This window comes from Sciurus carolinensis, chromosome 3 (genome assembly GCF_902686445.1).
Source record: "Sciurus carolinensis chromosome 3, mSciCar1.2, whole genome shotgun sequence".
In the NCBI taxonomy this organism is placed as follows: Eukaryota; Metazoa; Chordata; class Mammalia; order Rodentia; family Sciuridae; genus Sciurus; species Sciurus carolinensis.
Window position 1 is genome coordinate 182,266,050 of NC_062215.1, and position 21,369 is coordinate 182,287,418.

General features: G+C 65.2%; 1 protein-coding gene across 1 annotated transcript in view; it reads left to right on the forward strand.

The window, feature by feature from the left end:
- LOC124979561 (kinesin-like protein KIF1A) overlaps positions 1 to 21,369 on the forward strand; it is a 48,503-nt gene that overhangs the window by 14,503 nt on the left and 12,631 nt on the right. Inside the window, exons 5-14 of the mRNA XM_047543918.1 lie at positions 308 to 446; positions 565 to 736; positions 9,241 to 9,331; positions 10,190 to 10,308; positions 11,151 to 11,206; positions 11,785 to 11,893; positions 12,577 to 12,643; positions 12,737 to 12,820; positions 15,042 to 15,148; positions 17,417 to 17,443. Of these exons, the coding sequence (XP_047399874.1) occupies positions 308 to 446; positions 565 to 736; positions 9,241 to 9,331; positions 10,190 to 10,308; positions 11,151 to 11,206; positions 11,785 to 11,893; positions 12,577 to 12,643; positions 12,737 to 12,820; positions 15,042 to 15,148; positions 17,417 to 17,443 (971 nt within the window). The remainder of the gene's footprint in view (positions 1 to 307; positions 447 to 564; positions 737 to 9,240; positions 9,332 to 10,189; positions 10,309 to 11,150; positions 11,207 to 11,784; positions 11,894 to 12,576; positions 12,644 to 12,736; positions 12,821 to 15,041; positions 15,149 to 17,416; positions 17,444 to 21,369) is intronic.

Here is a 21,369-nt window from a genome sequence, read left to right on the forward strand (position 1 = left end):
GGAATTCCCAGCAGTGGGTGGTCACCTGTGTCCTGCCCATGGGAAGGGCCGCAGCTGAGGGGACAGAACTCAAGTCCACAGCTGCTGCTGCCCTTTCCCGAAGGCCTGTCTCCTGTTCCTTCCAAGATGGCTTGTGCCTCAGTAGGTCTAGACTGCAGTCACAGAGGGGAGACAGGCTGAGGAGGTGGGCTCCCCTCCCCTGGCAGGGGCAGGTCAGGAGCGTGGACCCAGGCGCACACCCTCCTGTGGGCGGCGTGGGCGGGGCCACCTGGAGCTCCTGCTCCCAGGCCGACTCTGAGCTCTGCAGTTTCAGTCCGAGTCCTGTGCTGGGGTGGGCCTGGCCCGCTCAGGGACCTCTCAGGAAGAGCTGCGCATCGTGGAAGGCCAGGGCCAGGGCGCAGACACGGGGCCCTCGGCCGACGAGGTCAACAACAACACCTGCTCAGGTGGGTGACCCACCAGGGCCCGTGGCGCGCTGAGGCTGGGCTCTGAGGCTGGCCGCAGCCCCGCCCGTGTAGCCGCGGACCGCCTGGAGACCCCTTGCTCTCTGCTGACTCCCAGCAGCGGTGTCCCCAGAAGGTCTCCTGCTGGACAGCCCCGAGAAAGCCGTCCTGGACGGGCCCCTGGATGCCGCCCTGGACCACCTCCGCCTGGGCAGCACGTTCACTTTCCGTGTGACTGTCCTGCAGGCGTCCAGCATCTCTGCCGAATACGCCGACATCTTCTGCCAGTTTAAGTGAGCCTATCCTCCGTCCCAGGCTGCCCTGTCCTCCATCCCAGGCTGCCCTGTCCTCTGTCCCCAGGCTGCCCTGTCCTCTGTCCCCAGGCTGCCCTGTCCTCTGTCCCCAGGCTGCCCCTGTCCTCTGTCCCCAGGCTGTCCTTCCCTCTGCCCCCCAGGCTGTCCTTCCCTCTGCCCCCCAGGCTGTCCTTCCCTCTGTCCCCAGGCTGCCCTGTCCTCGTCCCCAGGCTGTCCTGTTCTCTGTCCCCAGGCTGTCCTTCCCTCTGCCCCCCAGGCTGTCCTTCCCTCTGCCCCCCAGGCAGTCCTTCCCTCTGTCCCCAGGCTGCCCTGTCCTCTGTCCCCAGGCTGTCCTTCCCTCTGCCCCCCAGGCTGTCCTTCCCTCTGTCCCCAGGCTGCCCTGTCCTCCGTCCCCAGGCTGTCCTGTTCTCTGTCCCCAGGCTGTCCTTCCCTCTGTCCCCAGGCTGCCCTGTCCTCCGTCCCCAGGCTGCCCTGTTCTCTGTCCCCAGGCTGCCCTGTCCTCCGTCCCCAGGCTGCCCTGTCCTCTGTCCCCAGGCTGCCCTGTCCTCTGTCCCCAGGCTGTCCTTTCCCTCTGTCCCCAGGCTGTCCTGCCCTCTGTCCCCAGGCTTTCCTTCCCTCTGTTCCCAGGCTGTCCTTCCCTCTGCCCCAGGCTGTCCTGCCCTCTGTCCCCAGGCTGTCCTTCCCTCTGCCCCCACAGGCTGTCCTGCCCTCTGTCCCCAGGCTGTCCTTACCCTCCTGTCCCCAGGCTGTCCTGTCCTCCGTCCCCAGGCTGTCCTTCCCTCTGTCCCCAGGCTGTCCTTCCTCTGTCCCCAGGCTGTCCTGTCCTCTGTCCCCAGGCTGTCCTGTCCTCTGTCCCCAGGCTGTCCTTCCCTCTGTCCCCAGGCTGTCCTGTCCTCTCCCCAGGTTGTCCTTCCTCTGTCCCCAGGCTGATCTGTCTCAAGGCTGTCCTTCCCTCTGTCCCCAGGCTGACCTGTCCCCAGGCTGTCCTTCCCTCTCTCCCCAGGGCTGTCCTGTCCTCTGTCCCCAGGCTGTCCTGTCCTCTGTCCCCAGGCTGTCCTTCCCTCTGCCCCCCAGGCTGTCCTGCCCTCTGTCCCCAGGCTGTCCTGTCCTCTCCCCAGGTTGTCCTTCCCTCTGTCCCCAGGCTGTCCTTCCCTCTGTCCCCAGGCTGACCTGTCCTCAGGCTGTCCTTCCCTCTGTCCCCAGGCTGTCCTTCCCTCTGTCCCCAGGGCTGTCCTGTCCTCCGTCCCCAGGCTGTCCTGTCCTCTGTCCCCAGGCTGTCCTTCCCTCTGCCCCCCAGGCTGTCCTGCCCTCTGTCCCCAGGCTGTCCCTTCCCTCTCCCCAGGTTGTCCTTCCCTCTGTCCCCAGGCTGACCTGTCCCCAGGCTGTCCTTCCCTCTGTCCCCAGGCTGACCTGTCCCCAGGCTGTCCTCCCTCTCTCCCCATGCTGTCCTGTCCTCTGTCCCCAGGCTGTCCTGCCCTCTGTCCCCCAGGCTACCCTGTCCCTCTGTCCCCAGGCTGCCCTGTCCTCTGTCCCCAGGCTGTCCTTCCCTCTGCCCCCAGGCTGTGCTTCCCTCTGTCCCCAGGCTGTCCTTCCCTCTGCCCCCCAGGCTTACCCTGTCCTCTGTCCCCAGGCTGCCCTTACCTCTGTCCCCAGGCTGTCCTTCCCTCTGTCCCCAGGCTGTGCTTCCGTCTGTCCCCAGGCTGTGCCTGTCCTCTGTCCCCAGGCTACCCTGTCCTCTGTCCCCAGGCTGCCCTGTCCTCTGTCCCCAGGCTGTCCTTCCCTCTGCCCCCCAGGCTGTGCTTCCCTCTGTCCCCAGGCTGTCCTTCCCTCTGCCCCCAGGCTACCCTGTCTTCTGTCCCCAGCTGCCCTTCCCTCTGTCCCCAGGCTGTCCTTCCCCTCTGTCCCCCAGGCTGTGCTTCCCTCTGTCCCCAGGCTGTCCTGTCCTCTGTCCCCAGGCTGACCTATCCTATGTGTCCCAGGCTGCCCTGATCCTCTGTCCCCAGGCTGCCCTTCCCTCTGTCCCCAGGCTGTCCTTCCCTCTGTCCCCATGCTGTGCTTCCCTCTGTCCCCAGGCTGTCCTTCCCTCTGCCCCCCAGGCTGCCCTGTCCTCTGTCCCCAGGCTGTCCTGTCCTCTGTCCCCAGGCTGTCCTTCCCTCTGTCCCCAGGCTGTCCTTCCCTCGTCCCCCAGGCTGTGCGTCCCTCTGTCCCCCAGGCTGTCCCTTCCCTCTGCCCCCCAGGCTGTCCTGGTCCTCTTCCCCAGGCTGGACCTATCCTATGTCCCCAGGCTGCCCTGTCCTCTGTCCCCAGGCGTGTCCTGTCCTCTGTCCCCAGGCTGTCCTTCCCTCTGTCCCCAGGCTGTCCTTCCCTCTGTCCCCAGGTTGTCCTTCCCTCTGTCCCCAGGCTGTGCTTCCGTCGTCCCCAGGCTGTCCTGTCCTCTGTCCCCCAGGCTACCCTGTCCTCTGTCCCCAGGCTGCCCTGTCCTCTGTCCCCAGGCTGTCCTTCCCTCTGCCCCCCAGGCTGTGCTTCCCTCTGTCCCCAGGCTGTCCTTCCCTCTGCCCCCCAGGCTACCCTGTCCTCTGTCCCCAGGCTGCCCTTCCTCTGTCCCCAGGCTGTCCTTCCCTCTGTCCCCAGGCTGTGCTTCCCTCTGTCCCCAGGCTGTCCTTCCCTCTGTCCCCAGGCTGACCTATCCTATGTCCCCAGGCTGCCCTGTCCTCTGTCCCCAGGCTGCCCTTCCCTCTGTCCCCAGGCTGTCCTTCCCTCTGTCCCCAGGCTGTCCTTCCCTCTGTCCCCAGGCTGTCCTTCCCTCTGCCCCCCAGGCTGCCCTGTCCTCTGTCCCCAGGCTGTCCTGTCCTCTGTCCCCAGGCTGTCCTTCCCTCTGTCCCCAGGCTGTCCTTCCCTCTGTCCCCAGGCTGTGCTTCCCTCTGTCCCAGGCTGTCCTTCCTCTGCCCCCCAGGCTGTCCTGTCCTCTGTCCCCAGGCTGACCTATCCTATGTCCCCAGGCTGCCCTGTCCTCTGTCCCCAGGCTGTCCTGTCCTCTGCCCCCGGGCTGTCCTTCCCTCTGTCCCCAGGCTGTCCTTCCCTCTGTCCCCAGGTTGTCCTTTCCCTCTGTCCCCAGGCTGCCCTGTCCTCTGTCCCCAGGCTGTCCTTCCCTCTGTCCCCAGGCTGTCCTTCCCTCTGTCCCCAGGCTGTCCTTCCCTCTGCCCCCCCAGGCTACCCTGTCCTCTGTCCCAGCTGCCCTTCCCTCTGTCCCCAGGCTGTCCTTCCCTCTGTCCCCAGGCTGTGCTTCCCTCTGTCCCCAGGCTGTCCTTCCCTCTGCCCCCCAGGCTGTCCTGTCCTCTGTCCCCAGGCTGACCTATCCTATGTCCCCAGGCTGCCCTGTCCTCTGTCCCCAGGCTGCCCTTCCCACTGTCCCCAGGCTGTCCTTCCCTCTGTCCCCAGGCTGTGCTTCCCTCTGTCCCCAGGCTGTCCTTCCCTCTGTCCCCAGGCTGTCCTTCCCTCTGTCCCCAGGCTGCCCTGTCCTCTGTCCCAGGCTGTCCTGTCCTCTGTCCCCAGGCTGTCCTGCCCTCTGTCCCCAGGCTGTCCTTCCCTCTGCCCCCCAGGCTGTCCTTCCCTCTGTCCCCAGGCTGTCCTTCCCTCTGTCCCCAGGCTGTCCTGTCCTCTGTCCCCAGGCTGTCCTTCCCTCTGTCCCCAGGCTGTCCTTCCCTCTGCCCCCCAGGCTGTCCTGCCCTCTGTCCCCAGGCTGTCCTTCCCTCTGTCCCCCAGGCTGTCCTGTCCTCTCCCCAGGTTGTCCTTACCCTCTGTCCCCATGCTGACCTGTCCCCAGGCTGTCCTTCCCTCTGTCCCCAGGCTGCCCTGTCCTCTGTCCCCAGGCTGTCCTGTCCTCTGTCCCCAGGCTGTCCGTCCCTCTGTCCCCAGGCTGTCCTTCCCTCTGACCCCAGGCTGTCCTTCCCTCTGTCCCCCAGGCTGTCCTGTCCCTCTGTCCCCAGGCTGTCCTGTCCTCTGTCCCCAGGCTGTCCTTCCCTCTGCCCCCCAGGCTGTCCTGCCCTCTGTCCCCCAGGCTGTCCTGTCCTCTGTCCTCAGGCTGTCCTGTCCTCACTCCCCAGGTTGTTCTTCCCTCTGTCCCCAGGCTGACCTGTCCTCAGGCTGTCCTTCCCTCTGTCCCCAGGCTCTCCTACCCTCTGTCCCCAGGCTGACCTGTCCTCAGGCTGTCCTGCCGTCTGTCCCCAGGCTGTCCTTCCCCTCTGTCCCCAGGCTGTCCTTCCCTCTGTCCCCAGTCTGTCCTTCCCTCTGTCCCCAGGCTGTCCTGTCCTCTGCCCCCCAGGCTGTCCTTCCCTCTGTCCTCAGGCTGTCCTTCCCTCTGTCCCCAGGCTGTCCTGTCCTCTGCCCCCCAGGCTGTCCTTCCCTCTGTCCCCAGGCTGTCCTTCCCTCTGTCCCCAGGCTTTCCTGTCCTCTCCCCAGGTTGTCCTTCCCTCTGTCCCCAGGCTGTCCTTCCCTCTGTCCCCAGGCTGTCCTTCCCTCTGCCCCCCAGGTTGCCCTGCCCTCTGTCCCCAGGCTGTCCTTCCCTCTGTCCCCAGGCTGTCCTGTCCTCTGCCCCCCAGGCTGTCCTTCCCTCTGTCCCCAGGCTGTCCTTCCCTCTGTCCCCCAGGTTGCCCTGCCCTCTGTCCCCAGGCTGTCCTTCCCTCTGTCCCCCAGGTTGTCCTTCCCTCTGTCCCCAGGCTGTCCTTCCCTCTGTCCCCAGGCTTTCCTGTCCTCTCCCCAGGTTGTCCTTCCCTCTGTCCCCAGGCTGTCCTGTCCTCTCCCCAGGCTGTCCTGTCCTCTGTCCTCAGGCTGTCCTTCCCTCTGTCCCCCAGGTGTCCTTCCCTCTGTCCCCAGGCTGTCCTTCCCTCTGCCCCCCAGGCTGTCCTTCCCTCTGCCCCCCAGGCTGTCCCTTCCCTCTGCCCCCCAGGCTGTCCTTCCTTCTGTCCCCAGGCTGTCCTTCCCTCTGTCCCCAGGCTGTCCTGTCCTCTCCCCAGGTTGTCCTTCCCTCTGTCTCAGGCTGTCCTTCCCTCTGTCTCCAGGCTGTCCTTCCCTCTGTCCCCAGGCTGTCCTGTCCTCTGCCCCCCAGGCTGTCCTTCCCTCTGTCCCAGGCTGTCCTTCCCTCTGTCCCCAGGCTGTCCTTCCCTCTGTCCCCAGCTGTCCTTCCCTCTGTCCCCCAGGTTGTCCGTTCCCTCTGTCCCCAGGCTGTCCTATCCCTCTGCCCCCCAGGTTGTCCTTCCCTGCTGCCCCCAGGCTGTCCTTCCCTCTGTCCCCAGGCTGTCCTGTCCTCTCCCCAGGTTGTCCTTCCCTCTGTCCCCAGGCTGTCCTTCCCTCTGTCCCCAGGCTGTCCTACCCTCTCCCCAGGTTGTCCTTCCCTCTGTCCTCAGGCTGTCCTTCCCTCTGTCCCCAGGCTGTCCTGTCCTCTGCCCCCCAGGCTTGTCCTTCCCTCTGTCCCCAGGCTGTCCTTCCCTCTGTCCCCAGGCTGTCCTGTCCTCTCCCCAGGTTGTCCTTCCCTCCGTCCTCAGGCTGTCCTGCCCTCTGTCCCCAGGCTGTCCTGCCCTCTGTCCCCAGGCTGTCCTTCCTTCTGCCCCCCAGGCTGTCCTTCCCTCTGTCCCCAGGCTGTCCTTCCCTCTGTCCCCAGGCTGTCCTTCCCTCTGTCCCCAGGCTGTCCTTCCCTCTGCCCCCCAGGCTGTCCTTCCCTCTGTCCCCAGGCTGTTCTTCCCTCTGTCCCCAGGCTGTCCTTCCCTCTGTCCCCAGGCTGTCCTGTCCTCTCCCCAGGTTGTCCTTCCCTCCGTCCTCAGGCTGTCCTTCCCTCTGTCCCCAGGCTGTCCTTCCCTCTGCCCCCCAGCTGTCCTTCCCTCTGTCCCCAGGCTGTCCTTCCCTCTGTCCCCAGGCTGTCCTTCCCTCTGCCCCCAAGCTGTCCTTCCCTCGGTCTCCAGGCTGTCCTTCCCTCTGTCCCCAGGCTGTCCTTCCCTCTGTCCCCCAGGTTGCCCTGCCCTCTGTCCCCAGGCTGTCCTTCCCTCTGTCCCCAGGCTGTCCTGTCCTCTCCCCAGGCTGTCCTTCCCTCTGTCCTCAGGCTGTCCTTCCCTCTGTCCCCAGGCTGTCCTTCCCTCTGTCCCCAGGCTGTCCTGTCCTCTGTCCCCCAGGTTGTCCTTCCCTCTGTCCCCAGGCTGTCCTTCCCTCTGCCCCCCAGGTTGTCCTTCCCTCTGCCCCCCAGGCTGCCCTGTCCTCTGTCCCCAGGCTGTCCTGTCCTCTGTCCCCAGGCTGTCCTTCCCTCTGTCCCCAGGCTGTCCTGTCCTCTCCCCAGGTTGTCCTTCCCTCTGTCCCCAGGCTGTCCTTCCCTCTGTCCCCAGGCTGTCCTATCCTCTCCCCAGGTTGTCCTTCCCTCTGTCCTCAGGCTGTCCTTCCCTCTGTCCCCAGGCTGTCCTGTCCTCTGCCCCCCAGGCTGTCCTTCCCTCTGTCCCCAGGCTGTCCTTCCCTCTGTCCCCAGGCTGTCCTGTCCTCGTCCCCAGGTTGTCCTTCCCTCCGTCCTCAGGCTGTCCTGCCCTCTGTCCCCAGGCTGTCCTGCCCTCTGTCCCCAGGCTGTCCTCCCCTCTGCCCCCCAGGCTGTCCTTCCCTCTGTCCCCAGGCTGTCCTTCCCTCTGTCCCCAGGCTGTCCTTCCCTCTGTCCCCAGGCTGTCCTTCCCTCTGCCCCCCAGGCTGTCCTTCCCTCTGTCCCCAGGCTGTCCTTCCCTCTGTCCCCAGGCTGTCCTGTCCTCTCCCCAGGTTGTCCTTCCCTCCGTCCTCAGGCTGTCCTTCCCTCTGTCCCCAGGCTGTCCTTCCCTTTGCCCCCCAGGCTGTCCTTCCCTCTGTCCCCAGGCTGTCCTTCCCTCTGTCCCCAGGCTGTCCTTCCCTCTGCCCCCCAGGCTGTCCTTCCCTCTGTCTCCAGGCTGTCCTTCCCTCTGTCCCCAGGCTGTCCTGTCCTCTGTCCCCAGGCTGTCCTTCCCTCTGTCCCCAGGCTGTCCTTCCCTCTGTCCCCAGGCTGTCCTTCCCTCTGTCCCCAGGCTGTCCTGTCCTCTCCCCAGGCTGTCCTGTCCTCTGTCCCCAGGCTGTCCTTCCCTCTGTCCCCAGGCTGTCCTTCCCTCTGTCCCCAGGCTGTCCTTCCCTCTGTCCCCAGGTTGTCCTTCCCTCTGTCCCCAGGCTGTCCTTCCCTCTGCCCCCCAGGCTGTCCTTCCCTCTGTCTCCTGGCTGTCCTGTCCTCTGTCTCCAGGCTGTCCTTCCCTCTGTCCCCAGGCTGTCCTGCCCTCTGTCCCCAGGCTGTCCTGTCCTCTCCCCAGGCTGTCCTGTCCTCTGTCCCCAGGCTGTCCTGCCCTCTCCCCATGTTGTCCTTCCCTCTGTCCCCAGGCTGTCCTTCCCTCTGCCCCCCAGGCTGTCCTTCCCTCTGTCCCCAGGCTGTCCTTCCCTCTGTCCCCAGGCTGTCCTGTCCTCTGTCCCCAGGTTGTCCTTCCCTCTGTCCCCAGGCTGTCCTGTCCTCTGTCCCCAGGTTGTCCTTCCCTCTGTCCCCAGGCTGTCCTGTCCTCTGTCCCTAGGCTGTCCTTCCCTCTGTCCCCAGGTTGTCCTTCCCTCTGTCCCCAGGCTGTCCTGCCCTCGTCCCCATGTTGTCCTTCCCTCTGTCCCCAGGCTGTCCTTCCCTCTGTCCCCAGGTTGTCCTTCCCTCTGTCCCCAGGCTGTCCCTGCCCTCTCCCCATGTTGTCCTTCCCTCTGTCCCCAGGCTGTCCTTCCCTCTGCCCCCCAGGCTGTCCTTCCCCTCTGTCTCCAGGCTGTCCTTCCCTCTGTCCCCAGGCTGCCCTGTCCTCTTTCCTCTGAGCTGTCCTTCCCTCTGACCCCCAGGCTGCCCTGCCCTTTGTCCCCAGGCTGCCGTGCCCTCTGTCCTCTGGGCTGCCCTGCCCTCTCTCCCCAGGCTGCCCTGCCCTCTGTCCTCTGGGCTGCCCTGCCCTCTGTCCTCTGGGCTGCCCTGCCCTCTGTCCTCTGGGCTGCCCTGCCCTCTCTCCCCAGGCTGCCCTGCCCTCTGTCCTCTGGGCTGCCCTGCCCTCTGTCCTCTGGGCTGCCCTGTCCTCTGTCCTCTGGGCTGACCTCCCTCTGACCCCCAAGCTGCCCTGCCCTCTGTCCTCTGGGCTGCCCTGTCCTCTGACCCCCAGGCTGCCCTGCCCTCTGTCCTAGGCTGCCCTCCCCCTGATCCCCAGGCTGCCCTGCCTTCTGTCCTCTGGGCTGCCCTCCCTCTGACCCCCAGGCTGCCCTGCCCTCTGTCCTCTGGGCTGCCCTCCCTCTGACCCCCAGGCTGCCCTGCCCTCTGTCCCTGAACGGTCAGGACAGGAGTTGGAGGAGGCTCTCAGGCCAGGGCACAGGCGGGCACGGCTGGGGCGCGAAGGCAGGAGAGGTCCCCCAAGGCCTGTGGTCCTGCCGCGCCCCAGCACGCGCTCCCCCCGCAGCTTCATCCACCGCCACGACGAGGCCTTCTCCACGGAGCCCCTGAAGAACACGGGCAGGGGCCCCCCGCTCGGCTTCTACCACGTCCAGAACGTACGTCCTGAGACCCGGCCGCGCCCCGCGCCCCGAGTCCGGCTCCGGACAGCGCCCTGCGCTCCCTCTCTGGGCAGCTCGAGTTGGACGCTGCCCCCAGTGCCCCGGGTGGTGGGCCTGCGGCTGGGTAGCAGGGCAGTAGGAGCCCCGAAGAGCAGACGCAGGCACACGTGTCCAGGGAGGTCCCGGCTGGGTGTGCTGAGGGCTCAGGGCCCCCGGCACGGGCAGCCCTGCCCGGGTGGGGTCAGAGTGGAGGCCGCCCACCGAGGGCCACAGGGTGCCTGAGCACAGTCCTGACAGCCGCAGGCAGGAGGGAGGCCCAGTGAGGTGCGGGGAGAGTGCTGACCTGGTGATGGTCAGAGCCAGCAGGTGGCCGCATCCACGCGCCAGGCCCAGGGTGCACGTCGTCCCTGGTTCTGGAGGCTGGACGCCCGAGACCCAGGTGGCAGCAGGGTGGCTCCTCCTGGGGCCTCTCCCCTGTGTCCGTGCAGGTCCCCCAGGCAGACTGGACCTTACTCTATTGGTTATTCACATAGACAGTGGCGTCCCAAGGCCCTGGGGTCAGTACTTATGTGCGGGAATTTGGGGGGTGCACATTCACCCCGTAAGGTAGTGAGTGGGCAGGCAAGGCTGGCACGAGAGCCCTTGGCCCGGTCTCCTTCTCAAGCTCCGAGTTCTGAAGAGCGGCTGAGCTGTGCAGCCCCAGATGCCTTGGGGACAGTGGCCAGGGCTGCCCACTGGTGCCTGGCCTGAGTGTGTTTGGGGAGAGGTCAAGTTGGCCCCTGGTGGGCAAGGGTGGGCCGGTGGGCACCCTCAGAGCCTGGCTTGTGCTGAGGCGGAGTGCTTTCGGATGTCCAGATCGCGGTGGAGGTGACCAGGTCCTTCATCGAGTACATCAGGAGCCAGCCCATTGTGTTCGAGGTCTTTGGCCACTACCAGCAGCACCCGTTCCCGCCCCTCTGCAAGGATGTGCTCAGGTCAGCGCAGGCCCACGGGAGGGCCGCCCAGGTCCTGCCGCAGCTGCTTGTGCAGCACCTGCAGGCTGCAGAGCCCATGCGCCTCTGACCCCTCCCACCTGCCCCAGAGGCCACTGACCTGGGGCCTGCAGGACTCAGGCTGGCCCGGACAGAGGTCTGGGCCTGTGTCTGGCTTCTGTCTCAGAACTGAGGAGGGGGTTCGGAAAAAGTGTCAGTTCTGGGAACTGGGCCTCCAGCTGAGGATGGGTAGTGTCCGGGATGCTGTCCAGTATTTCCATCTGGGACGTCCGTCCACTTCCTCACCCCACGTAGCCTCCTTGGGGCTCAGAAAGACAGAGCTGGGACAGTCTTTCCTGGACCCTGAGAGTGGGAGTCTACCTTACCCTGGGCCCCAGAGGGTGGGATAGAGGCCACTGGGCCAGGCTGAGCCCTCCTGGACACTCATGTGGGAGACTGTGCACGACCTCGGCAGCCCAGGTCTCCCAGCTCCATCTCCCCTCCACTGTGGAGTGGGACCAGAGCTGGGGGCCTCCCTGGTGCCAAGGGGAGTGGGGGCGCTGGACGCCAGGATCCGTCTGCTCTGCAGAGGTCAGGGAGCTTCTGTCCTGAGGCCTCTGGGCTGCAACCAGAGTCCACCCTCCTGGTTTTCGGTGGCCTTGGGCCTCTGGGACAGAGCCTGGGGTCCTGGGGGTCCTCTCTTCCATCCACACAGGTCCAGGGCCTGAGATCAGGCCTTTCCTGGGCCTGATGGGAGAGAGGGCAGCAGGGACAGACTTGGGGCCAGCGGCCAGCGGCTGCGCCAGGCTGCAGAGTCCCCTCACGCGGGCTCTCCCTCTCCGCAGCCCCCTGAGGCCCTCCCGCCGACACTTCCCTCGGGTCATGCCGCTGTCCAAGCCAGGTATGCCGGGGTCTCGGGCCCGGGCTGGGGCCGGCCGTGAGGGGCCCTGCTGGGAGGCGGGGTCTTGCAGGCTGGCCACTGTGGAGGGGCCTTGCACGACCGTGGCTCTGCCCCGGTCTGCAGGCAGACGTTGGGATCCACGGTCGTCAGGTGGATCAGTGAGCTCTCAGGTGGGACTTGACGGAGGAAGGACTTGGTGAGGGGCCCTGGGGGACAGGAGCTGGACACAAGTGAAGGGCCAGTGGGGACCGAGGGGGGCCTGCTGGGCCAGGTGCCGCAGGCTGTGGCTGAGGCCTCGGGCCAGGCAGCACACAGAGGCCCCTGAGCTCGGGCTCTGCCGCCGGCTGGGCTCCTCGTCAAGGCCACGTGCTCCTCCCACCTGGGTCGCAGAGAAAGCCAGGGGCCATGTCTGCTCCCAAGTCCAGTGCAGGTTGACCCCTCAGGTCTGACTGTGCCAGGCTTGGCTGCTGGGCTTTCCTCTTGACAGGGCAGGTGCCTTGCCACCTTGGTGGACGCCCCACCGTGCCCTCACGTGTGGCGGGTCAGGGGTCCATCCTGTGTGTCCTTCCTGCCCCCAGTGCCTGCTACCAAGCTCAGCACGCTGACCCGGCCCTGCCCGGGGCCCTGCCACGGCAAGTACGACCTGCTGGTCTACTTCGAGATCTGCGAGCTGGAGGCCAATGGCGAGTGAGTGCCACGCACAGTCCCCCCGGGGACGGGTCCCCAGGACCTCGTGGAGGGTGGGGGAGGAGGCGCCGGGGTGAGCTTGGGGGTTCCCAGCACCAGCTGTCCTCTCGGCAGGGCTCGCAGGTGGCCGTCGGGTGGCCGCCTTGGTGCTGGGGAAGGAGCAGGCAGCCTGCCTCCGCGTGGGGCTGACAGACAGTCTTGGTGCTGAGCACCTGGTCAGGGGCCCAGGGTTGGCTCAGGCTGGGGCTGGTGGGGGCAGGCGTGGAGGGCTGTCAGATGTGGCCAAGGACTTTGGAAGAAGAGCGGGAGGCGGAGGGAGCCAGGTTCCCAGGCCACGGTGCAGGGTGGGCCTGCCCGTGCTCTGAGCCAGCTGTGGCTGGGTGCAGCAGCGGGCAGAGGGCAGGCCTGAGCTTGGCTGCGTGGTGGGACAGGAGCCCTGCGCGAGGAGCGTCCGTCAGAGCTCTGCTGTGACTTTTCAGGGACTAGTCACCTCCCTGCTGGGGGCAGGGCTTGGGGGTGATGGTCAAGGAGGTATGGCCTGGCTTTTAGTGCCCAGCTAACTGTCCGCTGAACAGGGTTCCACCTGTGGGCATGGCTTCCTGTTCCCCGCGTCTGCCGCCCTGGGACCAGGGCGTGCTGAGGGCGGGGCTGGGGGGAGCCGCAGCTCACACCTCTTTCTCCAGCTACATCCCTGCTGTGGTGGACCACCGTGGCGGCATGCCCTGCATGGGCACCTTCCTCCTCCACCAGGTGAGAAGCCCCGCCAGCCCCCACAGTGCACCCACCCGCCCTGGCCCCACGTGGACCTGGGCTCTGACTGTCCCCACTCCCGGTGCCCCACAGGGCATCCAGAGGCGGATAACGGTGACACTGCTGCACGAGACGGGCAGCCACATCCGCTGGAAGGAAGTGCGTGAGCTGGTCGTGGTGAGTGGGGCGCCGGGGCTGCCTCAGGGCTGGGCTGGGCGTGCCCCTGATGCTGTGTGGCCTGGCTAAGTCCTGAAACCTCTCTGTGCCGCAGCCCCTTGGCTGAAAAGAAGAGCCTTGCACCTGGTGATGATTCCCAAATTCCTACCTAACCTGTGTCAGGATTCTGGGGCTGTGGGCACCACGTGCCACTCACGAGGTGGCTTCACGGTGCTCTGGAGGCTATAAGTCCCAGATGGAGGCTCTCTGGCCTGCCTGCCTCACCTGGCTGTGGGTGGCAGGGCCATCCCAGTCTCTGGCTGTGGGAGAGACCACGCAGAGCTGTTCTCCAGGCAGGCCTGTCTGCCCAGGCGACTCCAGAGCACCCACCACTCCTGGGACCTCAGCTTGCCATCACCTGCAGTGACCCCTGTACACAGGTGGCAGTCTGGTCCTGCGTGGGGCTGGGAGTCCAGTGTGAATGCTTCGGGGAAACCCATGCAGCTTGGCCACCACTGACAGTCTTGGAGTTTCCCCATGACTTCTTGTGTTCACCTATCAGATGCTTCCTTCCTCTTCTCACTCTCGGGCACGGACGGGGGTCCCTCTCAGTGTGTGACCAAGCGAGCCCCACCCCTGCCAAGGGTGAATGGAGGCTCCTCTGGAAGCATTGCCAAGGCCTGGCCTCTTGGTGGCAGGGCAGGGTGGGGCTCAGGGACCCTGTCCCTGGGTGTACCCCTTGCTCTTTGTCCCAGAGTCAGCCGTGGCAGGGAGGTTCCTGGGGCACCAGGGAAAATGCTTATTTTATGACCTCTGTGTCTGATTTCTCACGAGTCAGAACGAGCATGACCTGTCAGATCCGACCAGACCTGAAAGGAGTGAACCAATCCAAAGGCAGAGATCAGGCCCAACACAGCTGGCCTCTGAACCTGGCCCCTCTTGGGTGGATGTTGGCATCCTGGGCCCAGTGCCTGCACCCCGGAGGGGCAGGGAGGGGTCTGCATACAGAGCTCTGTCCTTATTGGCCATAGGGTCTGTCCTCGCCCAGGTCCCTCCAGCTCAGATGCATACCCTGAGCCCACCCCATGATCCAGCTTCTTAAAACGTGGACACTGGTGTCCGCCATAGGGAAGGGTAGGACTTAAGGGATCAGGGAGATCCTGGAGTTCACAGGCCCCTGTCTCGGAGAAGCACCAGGCTCTGCCTCTGGGGTCTTGAACCAGCAGCCTTGACTGGCCGTGGTGCTTCCCAGCCCATGGCCTTCAGGAGGCAGTTCTCTGCTGTTCGCCCTCAGGACCCGGGATCCCTGTTCACAGCCTTCCCCAGCTGTGGGAGGGGTGGGTGCTGGTGGGAAGGCCAGCAAGAGGGGCGGGGACAGGAGACCCTGGGGCAGTGCTGAGCTCTGGGTCAGTGGGTCCCTTGAGGCTGGGGAGGGTTGGAGGGCAGGTGACTCGGGAGCAGGACCCCAGTCCAGTCCCCACCCCTGTCCCTGTCCTGACCAGAGGTGCTCACCGGACCCCACAGCGAGAGCTCTGCTGTCTTCAGGGCTGAGGTCCTGCTCTGGGCCCCTCCCTGTCATGGGCACCCAAGTCCTGGAGGGCCTGGCATAAGGAGGGCACATTGCAGGAGCCCACACCCACCTCTTCCAGAACCCAATGCTGCAAAGCACAGGTCAGAGCAACAGGGCAGTGCGGCCCAGTATGCAGACACATCCTGGCCATTTCCAGGGGTGGCAGAGGAGTGGAGTGGCCACTCGCTCCCGCTGGCTCAGCAGAGGACGTGCGAGTCATCCGTCTGCTCCTTCGAATGAGCAGAACAGCACTAGTAGCACAAAGATCCGTCAGAGGAAGCTGTACCTCAGGCACAGGCGACGTCCAGGTGCAGGGTTCCAGGGTCCCTGAGGGAAGTGCCAGCCCAGGGAGCTCAGGCCGAGCCGTGCTCGTTTCTGTCTCTCCTTTACTATTATTTTTAAGCATAAAAAGAAGCAGGAGCCTCTCCCCTGGCTAAGCTCTTTCCCAGCAGGTGTGAGTCCTGTGCACTCTAGGTAGGTGGGTTGGGATCTATCAGAAGGTGCAGGAAAGCCATCGCAGAGCAGTGGCTGGCCAGGGCCAGGGCCCAACCTCCCTGTGCGCCTGGTGCCCTGACCATCCGGCCGCCCTGGCAGCTGCTCACTAACCGGGCTCCACCCCTGCACCCTGCTGGCCTTCCAGGGAAGTGATACCTATCAACGGTCCTTCCTGCAGGTCGCATCCGAAACACTCCGGAGACTGACGAGTCCCTGATCGACCCCAATATCTTGTCCCTCAACATCCTGTCATCTGGTTACGTCCACCCAGCCCAGGATGACCGGTGAGTCCCTGAGGGGTGGCGGTGGGCTCTGCTCCTGACTCCCTGGAGACAGACCCAGCCAGCACCCCGCCCTGTGACCTCTGCTGACAGCCCTCGTGCATCTGGCCCAGCACCTTCCTGCCCTCCTCTCTGACACCAGTGGGAAGGTGCCCTGAGTGGGGCTGGTGGCCTCCGGCCTCTTGCCTATTGGGCGACCTCAGTCATGGCTCACGCCACGGTGACACCAGGCAGAGGGCTCCTCCAGCGTGGGCTTGGAGGAGGAGCCGGGTCCTGCCTTCAGGAAGTCCACAGCGTGGGACAGTGGGTGGACCAGCAGACCCTGCTCCCAAGGTCCAACCCAGGGTGGATACTCTGGACCTGTCAGGTCCTGGGATGGGGGTCCCAGAGCTGGTGGCCCAGCAGCTCCGGGTGGAGGTGTGACCCAGGGCTCTGCTTGTCACATGCTTCTCATCAACAAGCAGTTTCTTCCTAAGGTCCTGGGGTGACCAAGATCTTTGCAGCGTGGAGGGTGCAGCCCTGGCATCTGGGCAGTGGAGGGGCCCCTGGGCCTCGGGGACATTCTGGCTGGCCTGTGGGGCTTTGACAGGATGGGCAGAATGTGAGAGAGGTGGCATCTGAGGCTGACTGGGGTCGGGGACTGTGGGAGCCACCCTCCTCAGGGGCGTGTCCAGCCAGGCGTCTGTCCAGAGGGTTTATAGGAAATCTGGTAGGGGCCCGAGCCCAGCCAGGCTGTCCCCGAGGGCCCGGCACACTGGAGCCATGCTCTCACCCTTGGAGACTGAGCTGGGAGCTGTTCAAAGGAAGAGAGGCTTTGAGGGCCGGGTGTGCTTGGAGACCAGTGAGGGGCCACACCCCTGCCAGGGAGCCTGGCCTGCAGGACGGGTCCCCTGGGGCACGGCGCAGTGCCCCACTCCCGGGGCCAGAGAGCACTGTGTCTTCAGACACCCAGGACAGGCCAGGTGGGGTCAGCCCCAGGCACCAGGAGTAACCGGGGCAGCTTCAGGTGGAGCCAGGGCCGGGGCAGTGGGGACACCCCCACCAGAGGGCAGTGGGGACAGTGGACAGGGTGACAGGGTGGAGGCAGAGACCTTGATGGGCAGCTGTGGCTCTGATGCTCATCCTGCTGGCTCCTCCCAGAGCTGACCTGGGCCTTGTCCAGAGGGTGGGGCGTGCTGGGCGTTCGCTCCTACAGATGGCACCAGGAAGGGCAGGCTGGGGTCCCGGCCAGCAGGGGAGGGAGGCAGACAGTGGGGTGGGCCGGAGCCCGGGCCTTCCTCTGTCCTCAGGTCTCCTGCCACCACGAGACTGCACCCCTAGGAGGCATGGAAAAGGCTCGGCTCCGCCAGGGTGGGTGCCCCTGTGGGGTGTGGGCCACCATGCCTGTCTTGGGGAGCAGAACCTAGGGGAAGGGTGGAGGTCTGCCTCTGAGTGGTACTTTGGGGCCTGGGAGATGACCTCATTCCCCGACCTCCGACCCCTCCTTTGTGCAGGCAACGCCAGGATCCTCAGGCAGGGGAGTGAAGGAGGCAGGAGGAGGTGTGGGTGGGGTGTCCTCCTCCCACCTCTGCCCGCCCTGCTGTCTCCTCGTACTGAGGGCTGTATCTCCAGGGTCTCCTGTCCTCCTCTGGCCAGCCTGGCTGCTGAGGGCTGCTCTGGTGGCCTTGGCCCTGGCTAAGCTGAGGGTGATGTAGGATGTGCCTGCTGGACCTCAGGCAGATGGCTTGGCCACACAGGCTCTGCCCACTCGTGGGGTCCAGGAACCTGTCCCTGAAGGGCTTCAGTCCTGGGGGGGAGCAGTGAGGGTGGGCCCAGTCCTGGTGAGCCCCGGGTCCCAGGATGTGGGCAGGCACGTCCAGGGGTGGAGTGCAGACTGGCCCGGATGCTTCCTCCCTTGCTTGGCTCCCAGCCCTGCTGGTGCTTCCCTGGCACCCCATCCCAAGAAGGATTTTCCTCAGCTGGTGGCCCCAGGCAGGCATAGCCTGTGACTCCCTCCTGGAGGGCCTGCGCGGGCCAGGGCTTCCCGAGAATGGACCCCATGGTGGGGCGGGCTGTCCCAGCTCTGTCCCCGGGCCTCGGGCTGCCCGAGCGCTTGGCCATGGCCTCAGCCTCCCCTACCACCCCTGCTCCCAGCTCCATGCTTTGCAGCCTCCCTGGCTCAGAGTGGGTCTGCCAGCCACAGGTGCCTCCCTGCTGCCCCGTGCTGCTGCCCCCCGCTGCTGTCCCCACGCCCCATGACCTGCACTAACCTCTGACTGTTGTGTTTTGCAGGCAGTTTCTTGATTCGGACATACCTAGGTATCAGTCATGTCCCTGGTTCCTCTCGGCCTCTCCCCTCCCTCCTTCCCTGATTGCACACACAACCCTGAACATTTAATTTCCAGCTTTTTGATTCTTATAAACTTGCTCACCATTCCTCCTGTTTCTCCACTCTGTTACTTTATTTCCTTGGAATATGGTTCTGGTTTTCTTTGCTCCTCCCCTATGGCTGAGTGCTCCCTGCCCCTCTTAATCGTGGCTGCTCCGTAGTTCCCTGCCTTGTAGATGCTGGCTGGCCTCCTCCTCCCCACAGCCTCGCCCGCCCCCTGCTGACACCCCAGCCTGGCCGCAGTGGGCACAGCTGTCTCCTGCATGCAGGTCAGGCTGCCTTGGGCTGCCCCAGTGCTCAAGGGCCAGGCCCTCCCTGCAAGGGCCATAGTGGGCAGAGCCAAAGTGCAGGGACCAAGTCATCAGGCAGCTCACATCCCGCTGCCCCACAGCTGCCGAGCCCCTTGCCTGGCCAGGCCAGAGCAGGGATGCACTCCAGCCTCCTGGCCTGCCTGTGGCCAAGCCTTCCACTTCGGAAGTGGCAGGCAGCGAGCTCATGGAGACCAGTGGGTCCCTGGGTTTGGCTCGTTCCAGATTCAAACCCACTGAAGGCACAGAAGCTGTAGCTCAGCTCCCTGGCCAAAGGGCCCCGCCCTTCCTTGACTTGGTTCAGGGGCTCAGGAAGGCCCTGAGGTGGCCTCCAAGTCCCTGACTGAGGCTTTGTTAAAGGAAACTCGGGGTATTCCAAAAGCCAGTCCGCGGCATCACCTTCTCGGCCTGTGGGGTAGTGGCCAGGGCTTCGTGGTGATCATTTTGTGGATGGGCTGTTCTGAAGCCATGAACATTTGAGTCTTTAAGCTATCCAGCCAGGAAGTATTGGCCCTCTTCCTGGACAGAGCCCTAGGGCAGGGTGGGCACAGCCAGGACTTCTTGAGGTTCTGTTCTTATCAGATCATGGTGGTGATGAGCCAGTACAGGTAGTGGCCTGACTGTGTGCCAAGTAACTAGCTGAGGGCCCACGGACCCTGGAAGGCACCCCACCGGGTCATGGGACTACGGCCTGCCCTGGGGCCGTACATGGACGTATCTGCCTAGGTGAGCACATCGCTCTCAAAGGCTGCTGGGGACCTGCAGCTGGTGAGGCAGAGCCCTGCCCAGGGACAGCTACAGAGGTGTGCTCCCAAGAAGTGGCACAGCCTGCAGCTCCCTGGGTAGGCCTCGCTCTCCTGTCCTGCGGTCATCTGGGCAGGCTTGCTGGAGGAGGTGGCCTGCTGCCTGGTCCTAGAGGTGAGCTGACCTGGCTCAGGCTTCCTGGGCTCAGGATCACCTGGGCTGGGAGCCTGTCTTCGGTTTCCTGGGCGAGGGAAGCTTCCTGTCCTGTCGTCGTGGCGTTCTGTATTGTGTTCAGTTAGGTCTGTCCAGTGTTCAGTTTGAGGGTGTTGGGGGGTCCCAGGTAAGCCCCACTGCCCACACCTGGGCCTCCAGGAAGGCTCTGGGTGAGGCAAGCAGCAGAGGAAGGCGTTTCTCCTCAGCAGCCCCAGGCCTCCTGAGGCGCGTGCCCTGTGCTCAGCAAGGGGACCTGGGCCCTCCTGTGACGGTCCCTTCCTGAGATGACCTGAGATGAGCTAGTCAGTCCTCAGGAACGGCGGGTCTGGGACTCCAAGAAGAGGCCTCAAGGTTGGGGTGGGGGAGGTCAGAGCTCCAAGACAGCCTTCTCCCTGGACCCAGTTCTGTGGGCTGGGGAGCCCCTGTGGTGGGCAGTGCTGCTGACCTGCAGGTGACGGGTGTGGGGGAGTGGGCAGGGACCCTGAGGCCACCAGACTGAGCCCTGCTGGTTGTAGGAGTGGCTGAGTCTGCAACTCCGATTTCCTTTCTCCGAGGCGGGCAGGACAGCTGTTGGCCCAGGGTGCCGTGGGGTTGGCAGGCTGGCGCGGGGTTGCAGGGTGGCACAGGAACCTGCCTGCTGTGGTCCTGCTTCCTCACTAGCCTGGCGGCTTCCCTGCTCAGCTCCTGGGAAAGACTGCAGTGAGACACTGCAGGTCGCACACGCAGACCTCTGAGGGGTCAGGATGAGGGTGGCAGGATCGTGTGCCCTGGGCTCCACGTGCTGCCTGCCCTGAGTGGAGGAGTCAGCGTGGGTGGCCCGAGGGGCAGCGAGGTCCTGTGGGCAGTTCTCCCCAGACCACCCCAGGAGGCCGACAGCAGCTCAGGCCTCGGCTCCCCTCCCCTCCCATCAGACGTGGAGCTGGGCTTCTGCAGAGGAGCCCTGCCCCGAGGGCGGGACCTTCTCCAACCTCCTGGGGGGCCCAGACACAGGGTCCCACAGGACCTCAGTGTCCCCTCCTGCCCTTCCACACATGGCCCACAGCATTGCTGGCTCAGCTGTCCATCCCTCGGTCCTGCAAGCCACAGGGGAATGCAGGGCCACACAGGAAGCTGTCTGTCCAGGAAGTTCAAAGCCTGGCCAGGGTGCTCACCCACCCCTCCCTCACGCAGACGCTGACCCAGCAGGCCTTGTCCTGGGACAGTTGGCCCTGCCTCAGGGTCCCAGTGTTGTGATGATTGATGGAGGGCAGGGCAGGGGTCCCTGGTGGGCAGGCCGCACTGGGGAGGAACTGAGCCGGGACATGAAGGAGTCTAATTGTGAGCCAAAAAAGGGGACGGGAGAGCGGGGAGGCGTCCTGGCCAGGCCAGCCAGGCCACAGCCCTGCACTTCAGGGTCCCCTCTCCAAGGCTGCAGCCTCCCAGCTGGTGTGCCCCTCGGGTAGGAAGCCACTGCCACCCCGCCCCACTGCTGGCAGCAGCCTCCTGCTGGTGGAGTCAGGACGGACGAGGCCACAGCCTGCTTTTCTGGCAGCTGCTGGTTGTCCTGGTGGGAGGGGCAGGGCACAGCTCCAGCCACGCTCCCTCCGCCTGGCGTGGCTGCCATCTCTGACCTGCCTGATCTACTGAGCACCTGTGCCCAGCCAGGCGTGCAGCTCTTGAGGACAGAGGGTGTTCTCTGGCTCGTCGGAGGGCCCAGCGTCGTTCAGAGCAGTTTTAAGTCAGCTGCAGCAGGTTCGCGGCGTGAATCTGCAGACAGGCAGGGGCACGCAGGGGAGGACAGTGTGCTGATCTGCAGATATCGGGGCGCTGCCTGGGACTCCCCAGGGGAGGGACATAGGCAGGGTGGGGGCTTGGAATGGCCTTACCAGCACTCGGGCCCAGGGACTGGCCACTGGCGGTGGGCCTGGGAAGGGCCTGTCCCTACCCTGGGCCTGCTTCCCAGCTATAGAGCAGGCAGGTTTGGAGGGTCTGCAGGATGACGGGCACGGCAGAGCTGCCGGTGAAGCCCTACAGGGCCAGCCCAGGTCCTCTGTCCACAGGACACCCTCCGGCGTCTCTGCCTCTGTGGGTTGGGGTGCACGCCCTTTTACAGTTGGGTATGAGGACCACTGACCCACTGTTACTACAACACGGTAGATACCGGAGGCTGGGTGGCAGGTAGAGGGAAGAGGTTTATTTTGGCTCGTGGTTCTGGCCTGTGGTTGTGGGGCTGCCCCTGGTGATGGCCTTCTGCTGATGGAGTCCCAAGGTGGCAGGGGCACCATGCAACAAGAGACAGGAGGTGCACGTCTGTGTTCTGCACATTACAAAAGCTCCCAGGGCTCAGTCGTGGGCTCTATCCATGGCCTATCTAACGCAGTCACCCCAAAGGCCCTGCCTCTGAGCGTGGTCATTCATCTCTACACTCTGAGACCCCGGGGGCTGAGCTTCAGCACCGCCAGCCTCTGGGCACTCCCTCCGGAGCCCGCCCGCAGCACAGGGTTTGGCTGCATTTGAGTTGGGCAGAGTGCGGCTTCAGGTGTGGGCACAGGCCCCTTCCTGGGTGGCTTGATGCACAGAGGTCCCCTGCAGGCCCTGGGTCCACTCGGGCA